The sequence below is a fragment of the Phodopus roborovskii genome, unplaced genomic scaffold (genome assembly GCF_943737965.1).
Source record: "Phodopus roborovskii unplaced genomic scaffold, PHOROB, whole genome shotgun sequence".
Classification (NCBI taxonomy): Eukaryota; Metazoa; Chordata; class Mammalia; order Rodentia; family Cricetidae; genus Phodopus; species Phodopus roborovskii.
The window spans coordinates 838,143-854,683 of NW_026126623.1; the positions used below are offsets into that span (position 1 = coordinate 838,143).

The following is a 16,541-nucleotide window of genomic DNA, read 5'->3' on the forward strand; positions in this document are numbered from 1 at the left end:
AAGCCCAAGCTTTGGCAGCCCGATTTTAACCCATGATTCAGATTTAACAAACAAGGCATTCTAGTGTTGCAGGATTCCCTCTGCCTTGGTCATCTCAGAGACACACTCAGAGGCGTGAGTACTGCTTGGTGCAGGTCAGAAGGCCCTACTGGGACAGCTTTGCTTCTCAAGCCATCACTACTGCCAATGTGCTGCCATCAGTGTAGCCGATGCACGAATAACAGCATTCAGGACATGGTACAGCAAGCAGAATTTGAAGTCCTTGGCATATCAAAGCCAGAGCTTACCTCCAACCTTTAGTGTGAGATATCTGGACCATTTGCCCTGTCGGTGTTCCATTGTAGTATCTGAAGACTATCCACTGAAATGAGAAGACAGGCTTGTTTGGGCCACTGTTTTGAAAGCTAGAGTTCATGGTACTCGCCTCAGGGAGGAAGAGCCTGGGGTCCCTTAATTCCCTCTCAGAGGGCTTCTACTGATTTAAGATCTCCTACTAGGCCCTGCCTCTTTTACAGCTTCTCTGCCTCTCAGTAGCTCCCAGCAGACTCATTCAGCACTCTTGGTTTTCATATATAAATTGAAGATCACAGAAAGTATCCCCAAAATCAAGTGTTGTGTTGCAAATGAGAAATAACTAAAGTACAACTTAAATCTCTGGGGTGGTTGTCATCTTCTGCCTGCCCAGACTAGTGTTTTCCTTGCCTTGTGGCTCTGTGAGGTTTAATCTTCATTGTTAATGTGGCTGGATGTAGACTCCTAACAGTTGCACCTCTGGGCATTTCTGGAGAGTGAGCAGGAAGACCCATCCTGAATGTGGTTGGCTCCCTCCCGCACAGTAGGGTCCTGGGCAGGGTAGAAAGGGGAAAAGGAGAAAGCCCGGTGAATACCAGCACCTCCTCTTTCTTCACAACGGAAGCACAATGTGACCGACGGCGTGCGTGGCTTGCACTCCTGCCACCATCCCTTCCCACCATGACAGCTGTATCCACGGTTAAACTGTCAGCTAGAGTAAGCTGATGGTGTCAGGTATTTTGTCACAAGAATAAGAAAACCAACGAATACGCGCTCTTTGGCAATAATCCCAAAATGCCCACTATCCTGAGTGTATTATCAGTTTGCAACATTTAGCCCAGCTTTCCTTGGCTGTCCACAGCTTGTCCAGTAGGCATTCTTCAAGTGATTATTGGAGGGATGTAAACATATTACTCACAGTATTTTAAAATTTTAATGGTTACTTATTTGTGTGTGTGTGTGTGTGTGTGTGTGTGTGTGTGTGCCTGTGTGTGCAAAACACACAAGATGAGAACAGACCCTCCACCTACACAAATGTGGGTGTGTGTATGTTTGTCTATGTGTCAGGTAACCTGGAGCTAGAGTTCCGGGCACTTTTGAGCTGCCTGATGTCAGTGCTGGGAATCAAACTCCTGTCCTCTGAAAGAAAAGTATGTGCTCGTAACCATGGAGCCATCTCTCTGGTCCCAATCTTTTCAATTGGAAATGTTAACAGGGAGATGATTAGTAACATTTGACAGTATATATTTGATAATTTATTTGAAAAGATTTTTATTATTGTATTTATAGGATACCATTGTATTTTATTTGAGCAATTTTAAAATTAACTTTGTTACAAAGAACCTGAGCAGTTCTCCATGCTGAGGCAGCTCCCATGGGCCTCGTTGCAAAGGGTGCATGTGGGCTTGGTGATCAGACAGCAGGCTGCACCTCTGCAGGTATGAGCTGCAGTCTGGCTAAGCAATAGGCCAGGAGCTGGACTTGCCTGCTTCCTGTGAATCTCATTAGTCCTTTTCACTTCTAGAATGAAACCTCACCTCACCTCCCCTACACCCACCAGCCACCCCATCCCCAACCCCCATCTTGGTCGACTTTGCTGAGTCAAATGACTATAAGCTTTTAAAGGGTTTATTTCAGGGATTGCCTCCAGCAACGTTTTCTAGCCAAGTGGTTTCTGCAACCAGGGTTCTCCACCCAGTGTTTTTCAAATCCCCCAAAGTCAATTGCATGCCTGTCTTCATCAATCATCCCTTCCAGCTTGCTGGAAAGTTCCTTGGCTTCCTGCTTATCACTGCTAGGACGGTTTCCTATTGCTGCTGCCAAGCATGTAAACAACTTGTTTCTTCTCTTTGTGGTGACAGGCACATCTCATCGTCCTGAGTAAAAATCCCTCCCCAGAGGAGGCTGCAGACTCTGCACACTTTATTGCCCGGGCTGCTGTTGCTTCTGGGAAGCACGACCACCACGGTGAGAACAGACTCCTACCGACCCACCAGTTCCCCTTCTACACATGTGGCTTAGGCATGTGTCACATGTGGGTGAGGCTGCATCATGGTTCCTCTGCCCTGTGGCCTGATCCCTCGGTTGCTCTGCAGCTTTCCTGGGCTTTCCTCTATCTGCCCTGCCACACTTTCCCCTTCATCCAAATCACCATGGGGAATTCATGCGCAGCCGGCAGGCAGACAGGGACATCTCTGCTTTTCCAGGGCAACTATTTTAAAGGCTGTTGAGCTATAAAAGCAATAGCTCTGGACTCCTAGCTCACTCGGCAGAGCTTTCAGCTTGGGTAAAAGTATACAGCATCAGGATTTCAAAGGGAAGCTTGCCACTCAATGTGCATTTTCTTTTCTTGGCAGATTAGTTAGAACATGGGATTTGAGGATTCTCCACTCCTCCATCCTGGTATCCTATGTGTGACAGGAGACACATTCTAGTGATTTTGGCGGGGCCAGAATATTCAGAAATGGTATGTGGCCTACACCAAAGAATACAGTTATATTCCAAGATACCAGATAGAAATCATCATGGATAATATTGATTCTGTGGTGCCAGAAATCAGTGTTGGGAGGGTGTGGAGTCAGTTCAGGACGCAGGCATCATAGTAGCAAACTTAGGACGTGAAGGGAAGGAAGCCCAAGGAACAACCTGGTCTGAGAAGGCCTTAGACATGGTCTGTGTAGGGTGGTGCAGGGTTCCATAGGTTACCCTCTTCCCACCTTCCTGGCTCACCGGGCAGACCTAGAAGAGCCTGATCAGAGATGGAAGGAGCAGCCAAGTAAATTGTATGTGAGGTAGCTAAATAATCCTCCAAAACCATCAAAGAGCCCCAGGCTTAACCAGCTTTTTGTTGTCTTACACTCATTTAATGGGAGAAAGAAACTTCCACCACTCTTAATCAAACATTGAAAATACAAATATTTGAGAGTACAAGAGTGTCAGGCAACCCAGACATCTATAGGAACTCCGGATGTCTACAGCAATCCAATGTCTAGACAGTGTGAGTGTATCAGGTAGTTAAGGGAAACTTAAGCAAATGGCAGACTATAGAACAAAAGACAATACACAGTGAAGGACCATGGCAAACTAAAGAAGTCTCCCCAGCTGTTTTGCCTTAGCAGCATGGTTCCACATGGCAGACAGCTTCCAGAGAAGGAAGATTTTGGAGCTTCATGTGAAATCTCCAATTGTTGGTTGATGGTAGCTAGCTCAGTTATGTTTAAGGTTAAAATGAGTGTGGGGTAGCTCTGGTCCCAGGTAACCCTTATCCTTGCATGACGACAGGAAAAACAGTGAGCTTCAGAAATTTGAGGTCCATGGTTTTTTCTATTCCGTTTGACTTTTATTCTCTTTTTCAAAATGTATAACGTTTTCTATCTTAACCACTTTCACATTTATGGTTCCAAGGTCCTTCACAATTTTTTTTCTGGTATGTAATTCTTTGAAACAAAGTTTTACTCGGTAGCCCAGGCTGGCCTCAGACTCAGTCAAGGCAGCCTTCCTGCCTCAGCCTCCCAAGTCCTAAGGTTACACATGTGAGCCACCAAGGGTCCAGATCTATAGCGCTGGCAAAGTGCAGATGTTTGTCATATGGTGGGGACAGCTGGCTGTGGGAGTGCTGCTGTGAAACTAGAGATGAGGCCCTGATTCTGAAGGCTGGTAAAGTTTGCCAAAGCACCAGCACCTGCATACAGTGATTGCCGCTGTCATAGCTGTCGTCGTGATTTCCTGAGGAATCTGCTCCTGTCTGTGTGTCTCTCTGTCTGTATGCCTCTCTGTGTGTTTCTATGTCTTTCTCTCTCTCACCCCTCATTGCTCTACACCAAACTGACAAATTCCAGAAGGGCATGAGAGCCCTCCATAGGTCCCTTCTCAGATTCAGCACCTACCAATCAGAGGACACCCAAAACACCTATCAGCTTGGTAACAATAGTGGCAATTTGATGGGAAGTTGAGCCACCAAAACCTTAAGGTAAGGACATGTTTTGGTGGTTCTTGGATTAAGACAACTGGAAGGTTCTGAGCATTTAAAATGGGCAGGGGAAGAAGACAGTCTCCTCTGAGAGACGACCCTAACAGGTAGAAGAGGCAAAGGCTAAAAAGTCTTCTTGCCTGGAGGCTGTTCTGGTTCCCAGCTCCACCCAGTACACAGTGGACTCCCTGTGGACTACAGGAATTGAACGATGGCCAACAGAAGTTATGTACAGAGATGATCTTATTCCAAAACTCTAAGTTATACCCATTTGCTTTGCCCTTCATAGAATCGGTGACAATCCAAATTGAGGTAGGTGTGTGTGTGTGTGTGTGTGTGTGTGTGTGTGTGTGTGTGTGTAGTTTGTTTTGGTTTGTTTGTTTCTTTGTTTATAATTACAGCTGGGTTTGCCTCCCCTACAAAGTGGGAGTGATAATAACACCTGTATGACACAGACACCGTGAGTATAAATAACTCATACCTGCATAGGACACATGGGCCTTGCTTTACTCATCTCCAGTTGGATGTAGATTCTGAGTCAGTAGGGAATGTGACTTTTCCAAGCCACTGAGTGATAAAGGTCTGCGTGCAGAGGGTTGTTCCCAGATACTCTTTATCAATTGTTATACATAAGGACTGGCCCTATACCTTCCTCCTTTCTTTCCCTACCCCTGTGCAGGAGTCTATGGGGTTTGGAGCAAACATGGGGCCTTGGATGAGTGAGGGATGGCAAGGGTGTGGAGAGCCACTGGGAAGAACCAGAACCCAGAAGCCTGCTCAAAGCACAGCTCCACCTGAGCCCCATTACCTTCGGCTGCAGAGCGTTTCTTGATTGGCATCCAAACAGCCCCATGTCCAAGTCAGAACTGAGGTGTGTGAGGAGTGAGTGTAATGTCAGCAGAGCAGGGGCCAGGGCTGGAGACTAGACAAGAGAGAGGTGACTCCAGGAGCACAGGGAACAGATGTCTCAGCTATGAGAGTAGTGACAGCTGTATGCAGGGCTAGTGCATTCACCAGCTGCTCTGAATACCTTTACCATAGAAGCAGTTCTTCCTACCGGAATGTTCTCTCTGTCTAGAGAAGCTCCTCTCTGTGTCTGCCTCTGCCTCTTCTCTTTCTCCCCCCCCCCCCCACCAACTCCTCATTGCCCTACACCAAAAGCAGCCTGAGGGCTGCTCCTTGATTGGTCCATTTCAGATTCAGCACCTGCCCATCAGAGGGCAGCTGTTATCACCTTGGTAATAATAGTGGTAATTTGATGGGAATCTTGGCTGCTAAAGCTAAGGACATGCTAAGTGAGGATGCTGGCAAAGAAGCCCATGGGGTAGAAAGACTTGCTGTGCCATTGTCCAGTAGCAATATGAACCCCAGAACAGCTGTGCAAAGCAAACAAACCCTCTTCCCCATGGCTAAAACAAATCAGGAATGAGTACCTGTGTGGAGAACGCCCCTGCCCCCCCCCCAAAAAAAAGCCCACCATTATTCCAACCATTGAAACCTGCTGTTGCCAGAGTCTTTGCTCCCTCGATGACAGATGAAGGTGAGGCGGAAAGCAAGCTGGCCAGGCCAGTGCATGGAGACCCAGGCTTTCTCCTAGCTTGTACCTGCAAGTCTGCCTTGTGGCACTGCGATCAGGAACAGCTGACTGGGGGCCAGAGATTCAACTTCCCCCTGGAAGCAGAAACGGACAGACACCACAGGCAGTGATACAGCTGGAGACCAAGCACAATCTCCTATCTTTCCTGTCATCATGCTGCTCTCCCTTTACATGGAGGAAGCCATGTGGCAAAGCTGTGAGAGCCACCCAGGGCTGAGGACTATTCAGGCCTCTGCTGCCCCCTGCAGGGGAAAGGGAGGAGGACTACTGGGAAATCAGGGAGCTAGAGCCAGTCCCCATTCCCAGCCCATCTCTACCCCCCCACCCCCCCAACCCCCACCCCCGTACTCACCCACCCTCGGCTTTCTGACCTGGACTATGGTTACTTCTGGTCCCCAGGTCTTAGGGGCACTAGTCCCCAAGATCCCTCAGAAGCAAGTCTTTCAGCGTGTCAAGGGGCAATCTGGCCTCTGTTCTTTTATATTTAAAACTGTTCCTAACATAGACTTCTGGCTTTGCTTTTGTTTGGGGAAAAAAAGCAAAACAATAGAATCTTTAAAAAAGCATGACTTCCTGTTTGGGGATTTTCCTGTCACCGGTCTGCTCCTGCTCTCTTGGTGTATGTCCATTGAAGGCATTGTCTGCTAACAAGCAATGCCACTGGCCCAGAACTAAGTGTTTGCAGGCCACCCGCTGGAGCTAGTGCCTTTGCCCTGCGCCATCCTTCATTCCTTCTGCAGACAAAACTGCCCTAGAAGTCTGGGAGGCTTGTGCTTGTGTGAAGATTCCCAATTCAGGCCCGTGGAATGTCACTAACCTGGACCTGGCCAGCTTCCCAGAGCAGCCATAGACAAACTTGGTATTAACAGCTCTCCCAACCCTTCTACATGTCCAGGGTCTTGGCCTTGTGTTTATAACGCTTCTCCTTAAGGATATTAAGATGAAATGGCCCAAAGCCAAGTACATTTCGGTGTAAACCTTCATGCTGCAGGGCCTGCTCAGTGTAGGCAGCCTTGTTTGGAAGTGGCCCCATGTGGTCCCCAGCGGGCGCCAGCAAGCTAAGGAGTTCTTCTGGGTCCCCAAGACAGCAGAGGGAGTGTTGACTGCCCCGGTCGGAGCTTAGGGACAGGGATTTCTGAGTAACCGGGTTCCCTGTATACAATTCCTTATATACAAATACATTTCCCAGTCCCCAGTGGTCCTAGCCTCTCCCTACATTTCGCATAGGCAGAAATTATATATGCATATGTATCTGAAGCTTTTTCTTTTTTAAAGTAATTACCGGGGTATGTCTCCTTGACCTTCCACACTTCTTTCAACTCTTCCTCCTGTGTCCTGCTTGCTCTGCATGCTGTGGGCACACCCCACCCCTCTTCCACACAGCGGTGCCCATTATAATGTGCCCCTTGGGCACTCTTGGGTGTCCTGAGAGACTAGAAGTCAGATGGCCCCAGGCATTTGTAGCTGTTGGAGCCTGGGAACAGCCACTGTCCATAGCCTTCATCTCCCTGTGACCCTCCTTAGCTTGCTTATCCAAGGCTTCACCTGAGGCCTCCGTGGTAGAGCTATGGAGAATACTTTATAGTCCTGCTGGCAGAAATTGAGAGAGAGCACCACTGTGTCCCTTCATCCTGATATTGTTCCACTTGACCTCTTTTTCCTCGGCCCTCCCGTAGTCTGCTGCCCTGAACCTCCTCACCTCCACCCGTCTCCTCAGGACGCATTGCTTATAAGAATGCCTGGCCAGCCTGCACATGCCTGCCTCTGAGCCCCCTGGAAGCAAGGGAGAAATGGATGAGGCCAAGAGCTTCTCACTGTTTTTTTGCCAGGACCAGAAGGACTCCCCTCTTGGAAACTTCTGGAAGTCATCTTCACCTCTAGAGAACTGGAGTGCAAGTTCATTCAGTAAATCAAAGACAGCCCAAGGTTTTAGAATGGAGACCATGTACTGCCTCCTTCCCATACCCTCCACCCTGAAAGGCGGTCACACTGTGAATGTCACCCCCCCACCCCCCACCCCCGTGCACAGGTAGAGGCTGTTCACTCAGGAGCTCTTGAGGGCAGTGGAAGAAAAGGGTGGGCTGTCACTCACCCCAAGCCTGGGTTGCTGAACTTTTTTCCCTAAAGAAACTTCAGGAACCCTACCTGGCCAGTTGCCTTCTTTCCCATGAGGCCAGTGGCCTCTGTGCCATTTCTGGGCTGGACGAAGTTCACAGCCTGTGATGGTCATCCTTTTAGGTACCAGCATGCAGTTTCTGTCCAGAACTTCTCGGAAAAGCTATGCTATTTATACCCGGATACTTTTGAGAAGGATTTTAAAGGCAGCTCTTTGGAGAACACAAACCTTTCCCTCAACTAAAGGGCTGGAGGTCTAATGTTGCAAAGTACTAACCTCTGCTGGTATGGCCCTGCATGGGACTCGATGTGGTATATGGGTGGGAATGGGGAGTCTGGACTGGTCTGAGTAGTAAGGATCCCAATGCAAGCAGATCCCATGGTGTCTGAGCCCCTTGTTAAGTCCTGTGAGGACACTTGTCACCTTTATACCCTGCAAGCTTCTCCTGGCATGGTGTCCATTTAGCCACCTTGCTTTCTGATACACACCTGGCCCCAGCAACACATATGAACATCCTCAGATTGTACAGCAAGTTTGACAGCCCAGCCTCCCACTGTGTGGGGTCAGATGTGTGAGAAAAGTAGGGATGAGTCCCCAGGCCTCCCCCACAGCCCCCACAAGTGATGGGTGTCTGAGAATGTTTCAGTCAGTTTTCCAGGTGAAGGTCAAGCCAGAATTAGAGACTTCCTCCTTTTAAATGTGGTGGAGTCCTTAAAGCCTTTGCAGTTAGTATAAAGACTATTTTTGAGACTGTTACAAAAGATAATTGCTACATTGTCCCCACAACCCTCCTGCATAATGAAGCTGGCCTTCCCACCTCTCCTCCTGCCTCAGAACAGCCTCAGGAGAATGAAGCCCAGGTAAACTGGGATTTATTTTAGTAAGAAGCTCCTGACCAGGGCCAGGAGGTAAATCGCTATGATGCTGCATGTGAGTAATGGCTCAGAGGGGAAGAGTGAGCACCGCCAGGCCTGACTATCTGAGTCTGACCGCTGGGACCCAAATGGTGGAAGGGCGAGCAGAACCAACTTTTACAAGTTGTCCTCAGTTACAGGTGCACTGCAACACATTTATGCGCACACACATCGCCACATCACTGTGCACGTGTGCACACACACAGAGAGAGGTGTTTTTTTCTTGTTTGTTTGTTTGTTTTTAAAGCTTCCTGACATCTAGTGGGCCCCTCTTAAGCCCTCTAATCTCTGGCTCTTTGAAAAACGTTTTGTCTTCTTTTGCCTGTGTATGAACCTCTCCATGCAAGTCTGTCAGGTTTCAAGTCTCCAGATGGAGCTCTTTATAGAGATGGTTAAAGTGCTGTCCACAGCATCACTACAGCCCCACTGTGCCCGCCCCAACTCTGGAACTCATAGACAACCCAAACCCTGGGAGGGGGGGATGGGAGATTTATGCTCCTGGCTCACCTCTGCCATCAGGGCTCAGATTTACTGGCTGAGTCACACTCCCGTGTTTCTTTCAGAGTATGACTTCATCTTTGCCCAGGCTCCAGGCATCAGGTTGCAGAGGATTCTAGAAGTGCTTTTTAAAGCTAAGGACAGCCATGTGCAAGAATGCTGGGCTGCTTGCTGGCTCTCTGCGAAGTCACCCTGATTCAGAACACAGGAACATGTTGGGAAATGACTTCCTCTCTCTTCAGAAAGCCCTTGTCACTTGTTTCAGATGAGTCTGGGGTACCTATCTTCCCCACCCCAGCCCCAGAAAACAATCCCTGTCAGGACAGGACTCCTCTGCAGTGGACTAGCCTGCACTCTGTTCCCTCCTCAAAGGCTGGCCATGTAACCATGGTTCGCAGTTCATTTAGGGCCTGAAAAGGCGAGAGAAGGAAGTAGGGGGTCTTGCAATAAAAGAGTTTTCCTTTATCCCAGATAAAGATAAAATGGCTTGAGATTTACAGACAGGGAAAATATCACCCCCAACCCCACCCCTCCACCCCCTACCACTTTGTTCCTGTGTTCTGGAACATCACATGAAACAAGGGTATTGACATGTCATTACAGACATAGCTTGCCTGCGAGCCACCATAACAAAACACCATAGACTGAGTGACTTAATGATTTGTTCTTTAAAACCTGGAGATTGGGAAGGTCAAGGTCAAGGTAGAGCTGAGCTGCCTTCTGGCTCACAGACAGCTGTGTTTCACTGGCTCTTCACATGGGAGAGCATCAAGGCAGCTGTCCAGGGTGCACTCAGATGCACATGTCCCATTCTTGAGAATCCCATCCCCTTGGAAGTTAGAATTTTCACATGATCTGAGGGGGACCCAACAGTTGGAACACCTCTCTGGCTGTATTTGTTTTCTTTCTCTTGTTTGCTCTTTAAAACTTCAGTCCACAACTAATGTGAAACATGTATCCAAATAACAAAAACTTTACAAAGCATATTTTCCATATTTGTTTTCTTGTGTTGCATGCAAAAGCTGTAGTTGTGGGGCTAATGAAAGCTCAGAGGATGAAGTGCTTGCTGGGAAAGAACGAGGAACTAGGTTTAGACCTCCAGCACCCATAAGTCCAGGAATGGTAGTCCTCAACTACAGTGGGGCCAGCAGATGCTGGGGCTCCGTGGCCAGTTCCTCTAGCCAAAACAAAGCTCCGCAATCAGTGAAGACCTTGCTTTGGAATGTTACAGAAATGATGAAGTGGAGAATTATAGACACATGGGCATTGATGCCTCCACGTATGGACACACACACAAGCATACATGTGTGTGCGCGCGCGCATGCGCGCGCGCACACACACACACACACACACACACACGCATACATAAGTTACACATAAGCACTAATATAGTCTAGTTATTTAAGTGGATGCTTATTTGCTGCTGGCACTGCCATTCAGGTATCTGGCTCAGCAAAGCTGGCTTCTCTGCTCAGGCTACAAACAAGCAGTCAGCCAGCTCCCTTGTCATCCTGGGCTCTGCCCTCTTCCCACCGTTCTCGCAGCTGTAGGACTGAAGTCCTTGCTTTCTTGTTGGCCAGTGACTCTTCCAGGGTCCCTGTCCATGTCAGCAAATGGAGAACTTCTTTCTTGTCATTTGCCCCCCTAAAAAAGCTTCTGAGATGGTCAGCCTTGGGCCAATGTGACAGATTCCTGAGTCTTAATGGGAGGAAGTGATTATTTGGGCTGTGGGCTGGAAGTCTCCGTTTGTGTTGCTTTGGGCTTGTGGCAGAGAAAGCTGCTTACCTCGTAGCATCCAGGAAGAAAGGAGAGAGAAAAGAAGAGAGTCAGGGTCCCAGTGTTACCTTCAGGAGCACAAACCTGATTTCCTCATTAGGCCCCATCTCTTAGAGGTCCCATGACCTTTTAACAGCTCCACAAAAAACCCAAAAGCAGGTCTTTAGCATATGAGCCACTAGGGGACAATCCAGGCTCAAACCGTAACAGTCTCCAGTGTCTCTGACTTCTGTTTCTGCCACCAACTGGAGGAAATTCTCTATGCCTTTAACCCCAGCACTCCAGAGGCAGAGGCCAGTTGATCTTTGAGAACAGCCAGGGCTACACAGAAAAACCCTGTCTCAAAACAAAACAAAAGCAACAGTAGCAAAAGCCAGTGTGATTAAGTCCGCCCAAGGGATGATCTCGCTGTCTAAAAGCCAGCAGAGAACTATGGTCTCACATCACACTCAGGACTTTGGCCCAGAGCCTCAAGGATGAGCAGCAGTGGAGACATCTTAGATGCACCAGGCTGGCCTTTTGCAGGGAGTTTCACTCAGCTTCCTACCACAAATGGGCTTCAGGTTTCATCCCCAGTCCTGCTCAAGCTTGGAAAACCCAAACACTGAGTGTACTATTTTCTAATAGTTCCATGGACTATTCAGGGGACTCTGGCAGCTCGAGCATGATGAGCATGACTCTGGCAGGCCTTACCCCTCTCCCCCATGCCCTCTGCCTTGCTTAAAACAACAACAACAACAACAAAACAAACAAACAAACAAACAAAAAACCCGGTTAGATTACATTACATTCCAGTAGCAAGCCCCCAAGTTCTCCCTTATTCAGCCACTGCGTCCTCTTGAGGCTGACCACCAAGGTCTAGCTATCAAAGTATTAAAGTCCAGCATTCAAAAGCCCCCTTTGGCTCACCTAATTAACATGCCCAATTAAAATAAAACACCTCTTCCTAACACGGGGTTTCCCATTTTACCATTATAAACTGCCATTTGCCTGTCTCCTCTCTATGCAGAGGCAGTCCTTTGTCCCTGTGGGAAAAATAGCCTTGCCTCCTTCCCCTTATTCTCTTCCTCTTGTCCCTCTTCCTCTATACTCTGTCTTTGTCTCTTATCCTCTGTCCTCTGTCCCTCTGGGATAAATAAATCTTCTTTGTGCTGAGAGCTTGGTCTTGGGGGTCCTGAGCTGATTCTTTTCCTTTCAGTGTTAAGCTTCGGTTCCTTCTTTGCCACGGTTTGGCTATGTGTCCTCCTGAGACTCCTATGTTAAAGGCTTGGCCCCCAGCCTATGGCACTATTGATAGGTGGCAGGACTTCTAGGCAGCGACATTAGGAGCCCAGCTCCTCCCTGATCCTCTTCACTTTTAGTTACCACTACACACTTACCATTGCCCCATCACTAGAAGCAGCAGAGCCACAGGCTGGCTCACAGGCTGAAACCTCCAACAGTGTGAGCATGGCTGTCTGTCCCTCACTTTATGCTGATTTGTCTCAGGTATTTGTTATAACAGCAGAGGGCTGTGTGGTCACAGCTCTAGGTTTTGATTCCCTTTCCATCTTCCATGCCTGTGGCCTTCCTTTTGTTGCTCTTCTGATTGTCACTTATTTCAAACTACTTTTTTTTTTGGTTCGTTTTATTAATCAGTGTGTTTAAGAGTTTAGAATGATTGGGATTTTTCTTCAGCAGTGTATCAGCTGGATTTTCTAGGTTTTTGTTGGTGTGTGTGTGTGTTATAGAAATATACAGCTAGAGTCCATAGAACTATATGAGTTGTGAGGAGTGACTGATTTCTAGGCAGAGAAAAAGGTCTATCCACATGAAAATACCCACCCTAGTGTGTTCAGCTCTCAGATAGTGCCCCCCCCCAAACACTCTCTGTATCACCAAGAACACTAAAATGTCTGGAACATAAGAAAAGTAACTTGCCATGTCCTTCTGAGGTAAAAATAGTTTATGATAAAACAAGCAGCTTATCGGGCACAGGAGAGTCTCTCGAACTGGCTTCTCTTACCCGAATGGTTATTTTAAACCTTTCCCTGTCACTAACAGCATATTTGCTCCATCTCTGCTTCGGATCTTTAAGGTATCTTCAAAATGTTATTCTGTGCTCTTTTCAGATGTGGCTGAGCAGTATTTTCAGGAAAGCATGACTCATGTGAAGGGTTCTGAAGGAGCAGGAAGAGCCAAGTTCCTTTCCATTCAAGATGAATTTTGCAATTTTCTGCAGATCACTGGACAAAAAGAAGTAAGTGAGTTTAGGTCACAATTGTCAAGCTGTTCCTATGGGACACCAGATACCATTCCTTCAGCCTTCAACCATCTGTTAAACACCTCGTGTGTACAGGACATGTCCTAGCCTCTGGAGGGACCCAGGTAAGTAAATCAAGGAGCCACTCTCAGGCAGCATCCACATGCTTCCTCTTAGAAACAAAACTGTGAGAAACGTCCAACTATGAGAGGTGACAAAGGATTGAACCCTGCTCACTGCAGCCATGGCTCTTCCAGCTGGGATGTGTGTGGCACTCAGTGTGCCCAGTCCCTTTCTTCTTCTGTGTATTGGATGGGGTTTTCATATCTAATGACAACTACCCAGCACAGAGTCCTCAGCTCAAGTCTCTGCTGCCGGTCTGTTGAGGCATGCTCAACGTGGCTTAGGAAAGTGGTACAAAACCAGAGCTTATGTTATATTAAATATTTTTTTACTTGTTCCCTATAAATCACAGCAGCTCCAGGAAGACAAAGTAGATACCTTAGAGGTGTGGTGTGTATGTGTGTGATATGTGTGTGTGGTGTATATATATGTGTGTGAATGTGTGTGTAGTGTATATGTGTGTGTGTGGTATGTATGTGTGGTATGTGTGTGAATGTGTATGTGTGATGTGTGTGTGTGGTGTATATGTGTGTGTATGGTGTGTGTAAGTGTGTAGTGTGTGTATGTGTGTGTGAATGTGTGTGTAGTGTATATGTGTGTGTGGTATGTATGTGAATGTATATGTGTGATGTGTGTGTGTGTGGTGTATATGTGCGTGTATGGTGTGTGTAAGTGTGTAGTGTGTGTATGTGTGTGTGAATGTGTGTATATGTATGTAAATGTGTGGTATGTGTATATGTGGTGTGTGTGTGTGTGAATGTGGTGTGTGTGTGTGTGTGGTATATATGTATGTGTATGAATGTGTGTGTGTGTGTGGTGTATATGTATGTGTGTGAATGTGGTGTGTGTGTGTGTGTGGTGTATATGTATGTGTGTGAATGTGTGTGTGTGTGGTGTATATGTGTGTTTATGGTGTGTGTAAGTGTGTGGTGTGTGTGTGTGAATGTGGTGTGTGTGTGTGTATTTTCAGTCTAGCATAGCAGGTCTTGGAGAGGAGGATGAAAAGTGGCTTTTCTTTGTTGTCTGGAGTCTCTTCCCCACAGTGCCCTCCTCATCCTTGATTTCTCTTCTCTCAATTAAGGACCACCAGCTTTTATTCTGCACTCATTCCTGTTTGTCGGGCTGAGAAGATCCACAGTCACCATAACAATGTGTTTCACTGTTCTTCTGAATCACTCAAGCAAAGATGCAGGGCCCTGCTAGGTCCTCAGATTCCTACCCCAGACTCCATCTTGGTCCTATGGGGACTTCACAGGTTCCTCCTTCACCCTGTTTCCTCAATACACATGTGGTTAGCACTGCCCCTCCCACCAGGCATTATCCCTTGTCAGGACCCCTCTATCATCTTCCCTTTCCCAGATGTTCGTCCCCATTTGCACTTGTCTAATCTACTCAGATTTTGAAAGCACACCTGATCGTCAAACACTCTTTTGGTTCTCCAGTGAACCTCAATGCCCTTGTGGCAAAGCTGGCATGGCCTTTCCAATGTCTAGAATCTGCTGACGTTTGTTTTTTGTTTTGTTTTTGTGAGACAGGGTATTGCCTTGGAGGCTGTCCTGGAACTCACTCTGTAGATCAGGTTGGCCTCGAACTCACAGAGATCCTCCTGCCTCTGCCTCCTGATTGCTGGGATTAAAGGAGTGTGCCACCACCACCCAGCTCTACTGACATTTCTAGGCTTACTTTGTTTCTCTCCCTAAGCTAATTTCCTGTAATAATAATTCTTTTCTCATTTTAATGCATGTGTGTGCAGGTGTGTGTGCAGGTGCGTGTGCACATATTTCCACACATGTGGAGGCCAGAGGCCAAGCTCAGATGCAATCCTCAGAAAGGCCTCCCACCTCCTTTAAGACAGGGTCTTTCATTGACCTGCAGCCCACCAGTTAGGCTAGACTGGCTGATCAGCAAAACCCCAGGATCCTTTTGTCCCTAGCTCTGGGATTACAAGTATATACCACTACACCCAGCATTTTTATGTGAGACCTGGGGACTGAACCAGGCCCTTATGCTTGGGGTACTTTTAAAGACAGATCCGTCTCCCCAGCCCATACTGCTCTTTTCTAACACCTGCCTCCTATGGCTGGCCTTAATAATTCTGGTTCTCCCTTAAGTTTTTCCATCTATTTCCCATTGTCATCAGAATGTGCCTTTTGACTTGATACCATCCACCCTAGTCTCCCTAGTCAGCTGAAGCATCGTTAAAGGCTTAATTCAGGACTGACTGGCTTTCCAAAGCCCAGTAGTCAAATCTCACGGGGAAGCCATCTCACCCAAGTCCTCACAGGTGTTGGGAGGGGATGAGCATGGGCAGGTCTTCATGGAGATCCCAGACCTCTGAGTGCTGCCATGAGCCATACTTGGCAAGTTACACGATTGCTTCGCCTGAGAAGTTGATTTCTGCTCATCACCACCCTTAATGTGCCGACCCAGTCCTTAGCTTGTGTTACTGCCCAAAAGGAGTCATGTTCTTTATTCATACATCTGCCTATCTCTGGCCCCATCCACCTTTCCTCCCCGCCCCCCCCCCAGGGTTATGCTATGGGAATCCCTTTCTGTGGTCCTGGCTTTATTTGGTTGTTCTATTCAGCATTCATGTTGTCATGTGGGAGGTTCGGGAAGAATTTCAGGCTATGTTAGAAGTTCAGCCTTTCCTCCTGTATGTCTTGGTATCTGCAAAAATTAATAATAGGGGAATATTATTTTCCGACCAGTTCTATTTTCCTATCCCATGTTGGTATAAATAAATAGGACAAAACATGAATGTTTTGGAATGTTATGGAATGTTTGGCTTCTTAAGCATTCTCCCTGAGAACAGAAAAGTCCGGAAGCAAGCCCCACAAGTGCAGCCCATTTTGCTTTTAAATGAGAAAAGTAGTGTGCAGGGAGGGGTGAAGAGCTCAGATCTAAAAAGGGCTAGGGAAACAGATTCCAGCTCCACCCCCGGCGGGCTCCGCCCCCGGCGGGCTCCGCCCCCGGCGGGCTCCGCCCTCGGCGGGCTCCACCCTCGGTGGGCT

General features: G+C 47.6%; 1 protein-coding gene across 3 annotated transcripts in view; it reads left to right on the forward strand.

The window, feature by feature from the left end:
- Ttc23 (tetratricopeptide repeat domain 23) overlaps positions 1–16,541 on the forward strand; it is a 92,839-nt gene that overhangs the window by 60,088 nt on the left and 16,210 nt on the right. For all 3 annotated transcript variants that reach the window (XM_051206513.1, XM_051206511.1, XM_051206512.1), the window contains exons 7-8: positions 2,154–2,259; positions 13,274–13,401. In XM_051206513.1, the coding sequence (XP_051062470.1) occupies positions 2,154–2,259; positions 13,274–13,401 (234 nt within the window). The remainder of the gene's footprint in view (positions 1–2,153; positions 2,260–13,273; positions 13,402–16,541) is intronic.